Here is a 14,688-nt window from a genome sequence, read left to right on the forward strand (position 1 = left end):
GCGAGTGAGCATTAACGGCACTAAATCCCACTGGAGCAACGTCACTAGTGGAGTTCCCTCCAAGGCTCAGTACTCGGCCCATTATTATTTATTATATGAATAAACGACATACTGTAGATATCGGCGTAGACAGCAACATAAGTTTATCTGCTGATGACACGATGTTATTGACAAATCCGACTGCGAGAAAGATTTAGGAGTAATGATAAGTAGAAATCTTAAGCCAAGTAAACAATGTGTATTTGCTCGATAAAAGGCTAATAAAGTACTTGGGTTCATACAAAGGAGTGTTAGTTACAAGACTAGCGAGGTCATCTTAAAACTATATCTTGCACTTGTGAGACCTCACTTGGATTAAGCAGTTCAATTCTGGTCACCGTATTACAGAATGGATATAGAATCCTTGGAAAGAATTTAGAGGAGAATGACAAGATTAATCCCGGGCATTAGGAACCTTGAGTACAGAGATAGGTTAAAGCTTCTTAATTTGCACTCCCTCGAGAGACGAAGAGTAAGGGGCGATATAATCGAGGTGTATAAATGGAAGTCAGGGCTGAACAAAGGGACATTACAAAGGTACTCAAACTATCCAACCAGGAGCGAACTCGTAACAATGGTTTTAAATTAGACAAATTTAGATTTAGGCGCGAAATAGGTTAACATTGGTTTGGAAATAGAGTAGTGGATGAGTGGAACAATTTACAAAATATCATCATTAACTCGAATACGCTGGATAGCTACAAACATAGGTTGGATGGGTATATGAGCGATAGGGGATGGGTGTAAATGGGATTGCCCAGTATGGGCCAATTAGGCCTGCTGCAGTTTCCTCCATTCTTATGTTGTTATATATATATATATATATATATATATATATATATATATATATATATATATATATATATATATATATATATATATATATATATCATGTGCGTTACGGCCTTCTTATGTTAGATTAGGTTAGGTTTGGTTAGGTTAAGTAGGATAAGGTTAGGTTAGGTTAGATAAGGTAAGGTAAGTTAGGTTTTGTTAGGGTAAGATACATTTCACTAATTTTGCAGCAGAAAAATCACTAATGAATGTATCTGATAACAAACCTATGAACATAATTCTTTTTCTACGAAAAAAATGCTTTACCACTTAATTTGTACCCCCCCTTTTTATTAGGTTTGATGAACTTTGATTGGGTTAGGTATTATTTAACTATGACTCATGGGTACTGCTTGGATACTTGGCAGAATAGCTTGTTATAACTTGGTCCTAGCCATACCAAGGCGTAGGCTATTGGTTGAATATGGAAAAAGAAGGCAGAGTCTAGGCATAAATATTCACTTCTATATTGGTACAAATTATTTGAAAAGTTGTAAGAAGACAAAAGATGCGTCTCTTCCATTCCACGACAAATATAAACACACTCAAGCATATCTTATTAAAAAAATAAATTATGCAATCGGGAAATAGCGACTTACTATATCCGGGTTGAGTATGTTACAGCACCTCAGGAGGTCCTGTAAGTTAGGCCTCGAATACGGACTCGCTTACGGAGTCCACTGACAAATATTTGTTTTGAGTATGCAGTACCGAACGGAGACTAACTTCAGTTACGTGGTAAACAAAGAGATACAGTCCCGTAAATGCTTTTGAGTATGCAGCCCTAGGACTACATAGATGGCTGATTCTGGTAGCACACTATAAGTTTGTGAACAACGTATCCAATGGTACACGTTAAATCACTCTAGGAGTACGTCAGCATCCTTAAATAAGGAATGAGGGTTTTCTTCTGCTGATATGACCATAGTTGAGTATATTTTATACTTATCATTGCTGAAAATGGTTCAATGTACAGTATCATCTTCAATTCATTTCGTATTAAGTGAGAGAGTGAATATTTATGTTGTTTTCATTGAATAAGTACATTCTGCATGTTGGTGGTGGTTTAATGCACAGCCCCCCCAAATAGTATGGTTAGATTTTCCTTAGCTAGAGATGGGGGTAGGATTGGGGAAGGGCGTCATCCTTGTATGGCATACTAAATACTTCGATATAACAGGAAATCCAGTGTGCTATATTAATGCATGCATCGTGCTGTGTAGAAGCAAGGCATATGTAAACAAGTCACTGACTGATGATTACAATAACGCTGATATATACATTGAATAGAAGTGTTTCGGAACATCATAACTAAGACTGTGACTGACCTTAAAACGGACATTTCACCATTACGTAGTTATACTAATGAAGTTTCATTCATACTAAGTTTCACAATATGCCTACTCATGTTGTTCACGATATGTCTGATTTATGCAGCAATAGTACTTGATATTAGAGTGAACAGCTTCAGCAATATATAGTAAGACATTTGTGGTTGTAAGTTTCAGTGTGGCAGCAGTTGTTTCATGGCGCCTAACCCATCGCGATACTGTGGGTTCGCTTACCCCAGTTCGCCTTGTTATATATCAGCGTTATGTACGTATACCTCTGTTGTGAAGCCCATAATAGCACCTCTCACAATTTACGATGTCACCCTGATAATTCCTCGCTCATTCGATGTAAGATCCCTTTGGTGACTGGCATGGTGTTGGTGTCCATTTACGACATCCACTTTGAGTCGTGTAATATATGATCTGAAGCCTCGGAGGATTCACATCGTTCGAAAACATATATATTCATTCCTGCTCAAAGGTCGCGGATTTAGGACTATTAACCGTTCAGAAACAGGTCGAATAACATTGCTCGGTAAACCTCGAATTACATGGACCCCATGGCAACGACATTTTTTGAGGGACTGTACAGTAAATGTATTTCATGTAAATCCACAATGAAAACGTGGATAAGATAAATCTTGATAAAATCACACGGGAAAATGGAAACAACGGAGTACCTTAGCTTTCCATTTTCCCGTGTGATTTTATCAAAAAGTAAATGTATCTTCTATTTGCAGGAGATGCAGATGTTATAATGTCTGCATGCTATTTCAAGGCACTGTTGTGGTTGTGTAACACTAGTGATAAGTTCATCACAACTGGTCCTGTCCGTATGGGAAACATAATTAGATCTAGCAAGGTTAGAGGTGAGCTTATCCACATTCAACTGGAGCAGGAGGTGCTTCAGACTGATAGTCACAGAATTTAATGCCATAAAAATTGCGTGTCGACGTACACATCTATTGTAAATATAACATCAAGCGCCATCTTTCAATAACAGATAACCAGGCTCAGTCAAACGGCAGTACATCACCGCTATAAGTTCCCAGCCTTGACTTTCACACACATTGCATATTTTGTGTAAAATTGTGTAAATTGGAGACAGATCCTCATCCATTTCGTTGGAAGAAGGTTGATAAATATAAGAATGCAGAACAAGGAGGAATACACAACTCTAAGCAAGTTATCCTAATGTGTGTAAAAACCGGAAAAATGACCAGGTAGGAGAAGTGAGCATCTGGGGCACAGCCGCACAGGAGGTTGTTCGCGACGCAATTTTCCACAAAGAGTGTGGTTTCCTGTTTTAACTCTGTAACTACTGTATCTAGAAAGTTTTCATATCAACCCAAAAAAACTGATCCAGCATTTCATATGGTAATCAACGAGCTTAAAGCTGATCCATCAAGCATTTGGACTGTTTTACATATCCACAAGTTGTACTTATCATAACAGGGAAGTCGTCTACTACGTCGGGCATTGACGACTACGATTCACATTTACCATCACGTATCCGTTCCGTCGCGGACAGTCAACTTTCCGTCAAATTTGCACTGTAATCCTTTCAGTCCATGTTCACCTGGCGAATAGGCATGGCGGGAAACTTGAAACTCGCAGCGATTGCACTATTATTGGATGAAGAAGAGAAGGTGAAATAGATTGAGTGATAAAAAGAAGAGAGCGTCGGTTCACAAAAGTTTGAGAAACAGAAAAAAAATAATAGAAAGGGAATATTGGACTCAGTACAAGGAACTTGAAAAAATTTCTATCAGTACTTCAGATGTCAAAATAGAAATTCAAGATCTTGCTGAAGTAAATACACATAGATTTGACCAGAAGTAAAAGTAAAAGTCAGGAAGCAATATCAACAAAGGAAAGATTGGCTGTCTGTTTACGGTAAAAAAAAAAAAAAAATTATGGTATTGATTTTATAAAAAATTATCGATTTCACATTTGAACAAAGATGAAAATTCTCATGAAATTATTGGTATTCCTCTTGCTAATAAACCAATAAGATACTGCTGAATCCTATAATCTTTTTTTCCTTTTTAATAGAATATTTGAATGAGTAATGTTGTTACATTCACTTTACATACAATATTTTCATAGTAATTTTCAATGCTTGCTGTTGAATTTGAATAGAGTGATAGCGATGGAACAGGTGTTGAAACTGAATAAGTGTTACTGTAGCTTTTACAACAGTTGGTGTATTTCCACCAAATATTTCATTAAAACAGAGGATGCTGTCTCAGGTGGCTTCATGGATAGAGATGGTGTTCGAATGGGTCTCTTGATTTCACGTCTCTTTTCTGATCTTGTAGAACTATCTTCACTTAACTTCTCGTCTATATCTTCATATTTCTTGCTCTATGTTGTCGTAATTTCATCCTTTCCTCTCCTTTATGTCCACAGTAGACCTATTATTCGTAGCTCCATCATCTTCAAGATTAGTTATTGTCTCTCACTCGCGCAGAAATGGTTTCACAAAAGAAATTTCATCAGTATATCTCCATTTGTTTTTGTATGATGCTTCTTAGACACTTTTGGTAGTCAATTTCTTCAAATGTCTACCATAGTGGTCTGGAAGAGAAGCCCATCTCAACTTGCATTCTTGCCCCCCATCCCACCCCCACAAAAAAAAGATAAGTTAGATTTCCTATGTCGGATCGTAGACACAGCGAGTTTAGACCTAAATAAACCTACTTATTTCGATTTTTAGGTGAAAAATTTCTTGTATTTTGACATATGCTAATCACGGAAAGAAAAATACAAACTGTTGGATCGTAGACGTTGCGAAAATAGGCCTAGAAAAAAATACTTGGAACATCTTGCTTAGCACCCTATATCATTGTAGGGGACGAGGCCTTTCTCTTGAAAGCATATTTAATGAGACCTTATCTAAGAATACAAATTAGTGGAGATACTGAGAAGCGTGTTTCCAATTATAGACTTTCACGTACAAGGCGAGTTGTAGAAAATGCTTTCGGGATTTTGAGTTAGAAATTTCAAATCTACCAGAGGACCCTGAACTCACTGCTTGATAATGTAGACAATATAGTGTTTGCAATGTGTATTTTACACAATTAAATAAGGGATGAAAATATTAGACATTAAAAGCATTAACTCTGCCTGAAAGAGAGCTCAGGTTCTCAACTGGCTCAGCCATGTTAATATTGTTATTATTATTCACTCTGTATCTGTATTTTTCTGGCTAAATAAACTGTTACAATTCAATTCAAATTCATAGAAAGCAATTTGATTGATAATATCGAAGTGCTTTCAATATAAGGGAAATTAAAAAGTGTCTTTAACAGCCCTTCTGGATCTGTATCTTGGCAGTAATTAAAAGAATGTTTACCTGAAGTTAACTATGTTATGTTATGAAGGCTATGTAATTGTTATGTTAATAAAGGCTAAATTCCTTACCTGATGTGTCCAGTTCATCTCCTATTGGTTTCCATATTTTATCATTCAGTATATTATCACTGTATCTCCTACTTGTCATATCATATAGTTCGTGATGATTCCTAACCAATTCAATTAACTTTTCATCCATGATGCCGGAATATGAGAGCGTCTGCTCCTGCCCCTAGCTGCTACCAGAGCGGTTAGGGAACGGTTCGGGTCTGACATGTAAAGTCACGTCAAACTATTCCTCCAGAGAAACCAAGACGAGACGGAAAGGAGACGTGACGTCACGTTGACATTTCCGTTAATGTTAACAGTTACATTGACATACGGAGACGTGACGGTAAATGTGAATCGGCCTTTTCGGTTGATCACTTTGGTTTTGACCTTGTGCTCTCAGGTAAGACATTGCCAATTTATTAGGTTGGCAGCAAAGGAGTCGAGACTATAACTAAGTACATTGTGCAAGACTTTGTTTCCTTAAACCATTCCCACAGGATCTCAGTCCCGTTCATTATGGGTAGTCATTAGACGAGGCAACACAAATATTTGCTTCCGTACCCCTTCGTCCTGGCGTATCTCCTGTGCCGCTGGACGTGTTGCATTTGATCAAGTGTGGATGTACTGTACGTCAGATCAACCATGCTCAATAGCTCACTGTAGTTATGATGCTGCACCCTTACCATGCTTCATGTTACACTCATGCTATGTGGACTACCTCTGTTGTAATGAGAGCAACACAGCTAGTGGACTTCTCATATCGAATAAGACGATGATCATGAGGAACGTAGATGAACCAGAATGCGAATGAAATAAGTCAAAGTCAGTAGTGCCATATGTGGAGAGACAAATTAACATGCAGTACATAATTATATTGTTCCATCTCCTCTCCCTCCTCGGGGACTCCGAAACGCTTGGCGAGGTGAGAGGCTTGGTGTGAAGCGTCTGCGTGCACGTTCACTCCTTCTGGGCGCTGCCAAGGTCTATAGATCTTGGGCACTGCAAGTAGTAGGTGAAACCGAACGTTCCGTTTATCCTGCCTAGGCGCTGTGCCACCATCGGAGTCGCCGTAATCTGCCGCTGCGGCGTATCGGCTCGTGTGGTGGTGCGAGAACGAGGTGTGGGGTGGTAGACGCGCTCTGTGAACTTGGTATGTAGTCGTTTAGGATGGTGGTGACTGGTGTGTGGTGCGGCCTCAGGAATTGGCGGTTGCGCCAACAACTCGTCCATTGCGGAGCTTGACGTAGTAGTCCCTGTGGCACACAACACCAACCGCCAACCCAACCTTATGCCATTGCTTGGTGATGGGGTTCTGGGTGAGGACATCAGTGCCTATCTTGAGTGGAGGGAGGCTGTGTGAGACACTGTTGTATTATTGTTCCGCCTTCTGCTTGGCTATGAGCTGCTTAGCGTCACACTCGTCAGCTTGGCAAATGACCTGCGGTGTGTGAGATGGTGTTCTGCCATCCGGACGCGGCTTGTTCGCAGTTCCACCAGTAAGCGGTCGAAATCCTCGTCGTTTAAGTTACCACCCTTGGTAGTCCTCATAATGAGATGCTTCACCTGTTTGACGTAAGTTTCGGCGTGACTGTTGGCTTGGGGGTAGTGAGGTGATGACACGTCATGAAAGATGCCCTCAGCTTGAGGAACCTCCTAAAATCCGTGCTCGTGAACAGAGGTTCTCCGTCAGTGCGAAGTCTGATGGCGATACCAGCCTGAGTAAATAACCTACGTAATAACCGGATGGTGCTCTTCGACGTTGTGTTCTACCATACTCACCGACATGCGGCCACTGTGAGAGGCGGTCGGCGTAGAGCAGGTAATCCCTCCCGGCGTAAGAGAAGGTCAGCAGAGACGTCCACGAATGGACGAGATGGCGGTGGGTCGTGTATCATCGGCTCCTCCTTCTGTGATGGCAGCAGAATCTGTCAAGGATTGCAGGCCTGAACTGTGTTGTCACTGACAATTCCGGATCACCAGCGTGACTGTCTTGCTCTGCACTTAGTTGCTTCAATGTCTCTGTGCGAGTCGTGAAGTCGAGGCAGGATGCGGCGGCGGGTTGAGGCTGGGATGACGAGGCGAGTTCCGTGAAGAACTATTGTAGGAATAATTACCTACGCGGACCTTAAGTTAAAATGCTGGTCCACCCACTGCTGGGGTAAGACATCAGCATCTTTTTAATTAAAAGTACATCTCCACCACTAGCGTGGGGGTGGATGCTCGGGAAGAAACTGTAGACTCTACAGTGTAGAGTTTCTTGAGAGTGGTTTGTGGTTAGCATTTTGGCAACCTTCTCTACTGTGATAGGGGGTTGTATGTTTCTCCTAGCTAACTGTGTTCCAGGGCACTCTATGAGGTAGTGCTGCAGTGAGTTTTCGGCTCCGCTGTCGCAGGTCTTGCACATGCGCTGCTCTGCTAGTACTTGTACAATGATTTTCCATATGCATGGGTATCCCAGTCTCAGTCGGTGGAAGATGTCTTCTTCCCTTGTTATATCCTTCATGAGTGGTGGTCTCTCATAATTCGTGACCAGATAGTACCACCTGGCCGATCGTGATGCTGGTGTTAATCTTCTATGTTTGTCTATTTTCCACTGGGTAGTTTGTGTTATTGTGGTCGTCTTTATCTGCTCCTGACTAGGTGGGATGTTCATCTCAATGTTTCGCTGTTCTAACGCAGCCTTGGCAGCAGCATCAGCTCGTTCATTCCCTGGGATTCCGATATGACTGGTCACCCAGTTAATGATAGCTTGCCGGTCTTATCGTCTTAACCCTTGCAGTAGACCAACAACGGATGTTATGAGATGAATGTTACTCTAGGGTCTCTGCATTGTAGTGCTTCAATAGCACATCGTGAGTCAGTGTGTATTACAACGCCTTGTTGACTGTTTATGGAAGCGTGTCTTAGGGCTCCAAGTATGGCAGCTAGCTCACTTGCAAAGTAGAGCATCTGTCTGAGGCTCTCCAAGAAATATGTTACCTCCTTCTATGGTGAAGGCTGCTCCTGCTTTCGTACTGGTGGGCTCTACGGAACCGTCTGTGTAATACACTGTACTATTGTGTGGTGTTATAGCCTTCATGTTTCTCTCTGCTACTTGTCGGAGTTCATGTGGGTTACAGTCAGCCTTTCCTGTCCCAGTTTGTAGAATGTTGAAGACTGCTGGCGGGGACTCCCACGGTGCTGGGGTGCTGTAGTCTGGACTCATTGTATCAGGTCCTTTACTGAGGATTGTGTCTTTCAATTCCAGTCCATTTACAGCGACAGCGGCGCACAATAGCCATGCTTTCTTGTTAAAGACATCTATGTTAAGGTTCAGTGTTCAGTGCTCGTAAGAGTCCATTATTGATGTCACTTTCCCGAGCCCTGGATCAGTTTTGTTGCAAAGCACGCTGTTAATCGTTCCATCTTTTGTTGGACAGATGTGAGACCTGTCTCCATGTGTAAGTTTTCAATTTTTGTCCGCATTGGTGCCTTGATAATGACTCACATAGCGTTATTCTGGACAACTTCCAATTTCTCCTACTGCCTCTCAGACAGTGTGTTAAGAGCCGATGTCACATAGTCTGTTAATGATCGAAAGGCGTGTATATATAGCGTTCTTAGGACTACATGTCCCGCACCCACCTTGGGTCTTGTCATGGTTCTCATCCTGTTGAGCCTCAAATTTGACAAAGAGATAAACTATCTAAGAGATCGAATGTGAAGAACCAGGCCCTCGACGATTGCTAGATTGTCCCGTCTCTTCCAGTAGTCATGCAGGGCTGCGGGCACATGCTTCCTGTTACTGGGAAATCCAGCGCTAACGATGCTGTGCAGATGACGATACGTGTCACCCTACAAGGCAGCTTCACGTATCTCCTCGATCACAGGGTCACAAAGATGATGAGGGTAAGAGAGATCATCTACTTTTGTCCTGGTGCAACTGCGGATGTGATGCATCGGAGAGTGCGGGGTCCTTGATGGGCGCCAAGGACGGCATGCTCCTTACTTTTACGCCAAACTGCTGTGAAAGAGTACAGCGCTATCTTCTCCTCCAGACGCTGGAGGGGGGGATTCTCGACAGCGTCCAGCTGTCGCACAAGAGGCTTATTTTCGATGATCAAGTCGAAGTGTTGTAAGCCAAGTAAATAAAGGCGACAGTTCTTTATGACCCACACTGCTGCGACGAGTTCAACCTCCACTGTGGCATATCCCGTCTCAGTGTCGCTTAGGAAGCAAGAGCCACACTGGGCCAGCCTCCATTTCTCACCATCAAGCTGCAAGAGGGCGTATCGTCAGTGGGGTTGAGTCGAAATGTGCAAGAACAGGGGTCGTCAAGAGAGCCTGCTTCACCGCTTCGAAAAATGCTCGGTGGTCGGGTGTCGACGAGAAGTCGCTCGTCCTACAGGCAGGATCGTGAAATGTCTGAAGTGGCTTGTGATGCTGCAGCTGTTGAACTTCTTCCACCATGCAAGGCACTGTTTCTCATGACTTTGGGGGTGTGGCGGGGCACCACAGCTATTACACTGCTGAGTACGTTCCGTCTGTGTTCTAACACGAATGGACGAACGGCCGCCTGAGCGGTGGTGTGCGTCATCCTCTATACCCTCTATACGAGTCTATAGCGTTACGGTGTTACCTACTGTACAAAGTCGGCGTTGGTGTTGCAGGCAGATTCTTCGCTGAGGCATAATGTGACTGTGTTGGTGTGTTTTGGTGGCAGGTCTATGATTAGGAGCTATTTCCTGACCTGCTGATCTACTCCTGACGTTATGCATGTTACCAGTCGCTCGTCGAAGCACGCTTTACACAGCTCAGAGTCGTATGCCAGCTTTTTGAGGGCGACATTGAAGTCGATGAATGTCTCTCCTTCATGTTGTCGTCTCTCCTTAAATTTGACCCTCCTCAGGGTTACATTGCGCTGCCGTTGGAGATGTGCCTTGATGTGGGCAAGAATCTGGTCCACCATCAATGTATAGTCGCCGTCCTCCACACCGATAGCGGCTCCCGGACAGATGGCCGACGGACGCTTCACCGACGGACATTTGATCGAACGGACAACGAGCCGACGGACATTTGGCCGAACGGACAATAGACCGAAAGGACAAATGGCCGAACGGATAATAGACCGAACGGACAAATGGCCGAACGGACAAATGGCCGAATGGACATATGGCCTTTTTAATTTATTTTTAATTTTTCTTTCTTCTTTGCAATATATTTTTTGCACATTTACTAAAGGATAAAAGCTATTTATTGTTATGTAAATGCTTCATTGCAATGTATTTGCTTTATAAAACAAAGGATAAAAAGATAACATAATTTCAATGTGATACATTTGCATGATATACAATTTTTTTTTTAATATTTGTTTATTTTAAGACCATGGAATTCATACCAACGACAAGACGAGGAAGAAGGCTTTTGCTTGACGGCTACGCCTACATCGTTGATAAACGGAAAGACAATGTAATATATTGGCGATGTGAACGCAAAGGAAGTTGTTGGCCAGTGGTCTTTGAAAGCAAGAAGCTGTAAGTTTCGAGGTGTTGACATAATTAGCAGGTTGTCACTTTCATGGATGACAAAGTCTTCTCCTCTACTTGATTTCCGTAAATCGTCAGTTAAAAAGTCCCCGTCTGGTGCCATGCGTTGTCTGCGCACCATTCTTGCCAGAGTTTCTTTCTTAGGAAGAGCACCTGCAGCATCAAGTGGGTACTCACTGGTGCAGTTTTGTATAATAGTCCATGTCACTTCCTCCGACTGTCTGGCTCTTTCTTTAATTTTCTTTACTGTTTTCAAGGACAGGTTACGGCCGGCATCAGGTGGATGTGAGTGATTACTTGCTTCTCCTTGAATAACGTCTTCTGTTTTTAATCGTCCCCAACAACTTCCTTTGCTTTCACATCACCAATATATTACATTGTCTTTCCGTTTATCAACGATGTAGGCGTAGCCGTCAAGCAAAAGCCTTCTTCCTCCTCTTGTCGTTGGTATGAATTCCATGGTCTTAAAAGAGACAAATATTAAATAAAGTAATAATAATAAAAATAATAATAATAATAATAATAATAATAATAATAATAATAACAATAATAATAATAATAATAATATTAATAATAATAAAAATATCGGCTTACCTTTACAACCTCTGAAGAGCGACTGCGTCAGAGTCCAGGCAAGCAGGGCTAACATTAGGTTGGTTTGGAGCGTGGCTAAAAACTTCACATGACTTAACATGACTAGTTACGTCGCCCTTTCTTTTGTGTTTGTGGTGGTGTTGGTGTGCGGATTAGCAGATGTCATGTTTTTGACCTGACCTCATGTTTTGTAAGGTCACCCTATGTACATAAACCTCTCTCAGTCCTTGTAATTCACTAACTAAATTGGGGAAAATAATGCTGATTGTTTCCGAATAATGCTGATTGTTTCCGACGTCTACCAGATATTCAGCACAAGACTGAAGCAATTTTTATAAAGCAATTACATTACAATTAATATCTTTTATCCTTTAGTAAATGTGCGAAAAATACATTGCAAAGAAGAAAGAAAAAAACAATTAAAAAGGCCATATGTCCATTCGGCCAAATGTCCGTTCGGCCATTTGTCCGTTCGGTCTATTGTCCGTTCGGCCATTTGTCCGTTCGGTCTATTGTCCGTTCGGCCAAATGTCCGTCGGTGAAACGTCCGTCGGCCAAATGTCCTTCGGCCATCTGTCCGGCCACGCAGATAGCATATACTAGTGTGGCTCGCATCTCAGGGGTGAGGCAAGATCTAAAATATGGTATCTGGGTCCTCGCCGGCTGGTTACGTAAGTGCAATAGTTGTTCATAGTCAGCTCTGGCACCACACCATACCTTGAATTCACGTAGTGAAACGCTGGGGGAGAGTTTGTATGGTGCGAGGCGTGTGGCGGGCGGGCGGCAGGTTGTATAGCGGGGACAGTGCTTCCTGGTAGACCAGGTCGTCCTCAGCGGCGAAGGCCTCACCTCGGCCAGGGACGAACCTACTAGTCTCACCCCGCTCTTAGCACTTGCCTCAGTAATTCCTGAATAACACAGCGGTCAGCTGAGGAGGCTTCCTCGGCTGCTCCTTGTTGACGCTGACGGCGCTCCTCGGCGTCCAGCTGTTGCTGCTGAATCTGGTGCAGTTTCTCCCTAGCCTGTAGTCGTTGCTGTTCTACTGCTGCCTCGCTAGCAACTCAGCAATCCTATCCAGTGCTGTTAGGGGCACTGGGCTGGTGGCAGACAGAGCAAGGGAGTACCTGCATTGGGTGATGAGGTGAGGGGGCGTGGTGGGGTCGCCGACGTAAACGATCACTACACTTGTTCCACTAAGTTTTCCACGCCTTTCCCACACTAGATCCTACTCACTGCGCCATGTGGGAATTGCAAATGAAAGTCACATATACAATTTCTTTGGAGCCGTTTACTACTGGCTTATTATGGAGGCCAGAGGCAGACTGTTTCCCACCAGGCCTATGACGTCAGAGTGACGTCGTGCGAAATGATACACAGGGGCGTGGAGAGACAAATTAACATACAGTACATAATTATATTGGAATCTCTTCATTTTGTCTCATAAATCAATCAAGTAAGATTTGCGAAAAAGGATTTCAAACGAAATGTGTCACGATGGTGGCCATTTTGAAATACAAATGTTATTTTTTTTAATTCGAATACTGACATGAAGGGTCACCCTAATAATTATTTCTAGGCACCACTGGTCTCAATGACCGTGAAAACTGATATGAAACACCAGAATCAGCCACCTATGTGCTCCTAGAGTGTAGCTATGGGGGAAACTGTGTCGCTACAATGGCCATTTTGAATTTCGTCCATCAAATAATTTTCCCAAGACTACCTGATTGGCACCGGCTTGGTTTTGATTCTAAGCAAGCTGAAGTTACTAAAACACTAATTAAATATTGTCTAGACGACAAAGCCACTCTGCTGTTGGATTACACAGAACGTGATAAATGAAGTCAATTATGTTAACTTTTCTTGTACCTGAATCTACTGTAGTTATATAAACACAATTTTTTATAGTAAAAATTCATCATTTACTAGTTTTAGTTTCTTATCATAGTGAACCATTCATGTAGTTGGACTTAGTGTTAGGTTTTCTTGGTCACCTTATCGACATACTAAAGAACCTTTGGTGACATTATCGAAATATTTATTAATTTCTTAAGTGATGTATCTGAATATTATTCTGAATATAATAACACATATAACAATAATATCATTATAACACTACAAATTTACTTGTAATTTTGGGTATCAGAGACACTCCAGACACCTAATATTCAGTACTCAATAACAAATATTTAAGTTAGTCACTATGACGAAAGAGTACTCAGTATAAAGGGAGATCTTACTGTGATATCTCGACGACACTCTCGTTCTCAGGTGGGAGGCAGGTGTAGTTGACGGCTGGAGCCAGGTAGATGCCACTGATGAACTGAGGCGGCATCCACAGACACCCTGCACACGTCAACAATTACCACATTTAGTCACATAATTGAAGACTTTATTCTTTTCACTCTGTAATTTACATTACCTCTTGCTTACAGAAAATACTATTATTTGATAAAGAAGTATTCTGAAGATGACATTACGTCGAGTTTTTATGAGAGAAACTTATATTTTTGGGAAAAATATATAATTTATTGACGTACATATTTGTATAAGTCGTGAACTAATGTTTTATGAACCCTCCAATCTGCACCAGTGTCCATACTCGGAAACTCAGAGATATCAGAATGTTCCCTAAATGAAGTAGATAGTTGAGAGATAAAAGTAAATCACACTCTCCTCTCCTAGAAAAGTGTAAAATTTACGTTCCTAAAACAATGTAAGCCTTTTGTTGTTTTATTATGGAGACGAAGCTCTATGAGATAGTTGCCAAGAGATAACTGCTACTTACAATAGGCAGAGCCGAGGAAGTACAGCAGGTTCCACTTGCCGGTGCCAAGTTGGGTTAGCAAGTCGTCAAACTTGTTGGTGCTCATCCTGATGCTTACGGAGCTGCCTGATGAAGAGATAAACCTATGACTAAGAAGTAGTTGATGTATTTGGAAACATGAAGCTCACGA

General features: G+C 42.0%; 1 protein-coding gene across 1 annotated transcript in view; it reads right to left on the reverse strand.

Annotated features, from left to right (window-relative positions):
* The window catches only part of LOC121880121 (organic cation transporter-like protein), a 98,035-nt gene that overhangs the window by 70,501 nt on the left and 12,846 nt on the right, over positions 1-14,688 (reverse strand). The window contains exons 2-3 of the mRNA XM_042387179.1: positions 14,520-14,624; positions 13,972-14,077 (exon numbers count right to left, since the gene is read on the reverse strand). Of these exons, the coding sequence (XP_042243113.1) occupies positions 13,972-14,077; positions 14,520-14,604 (191 nt within the window). The 5' untranslated portion in view covers positions 14,605-14,624. The remainder of the gene's footprint in view (positions 1-13,971; positions 14,078-14,519; positions 14,625-14,688) is intronic.

Source organism: Homarus americanus, unplaced genomic scaffold (assembly GCF_018991925.1).
Source record: "Homarus americanus isolate GMGI-L3 unplaced genomic scaffold, GMGI_Hamer_2.0 scaffold30108, whole genome shotgun sequence".
NCBI lineage: Eukaryota > Metazoa > Arthropoda > Malacostraca > Decapoda > Nephropidae > Homarus > Homarus americanus.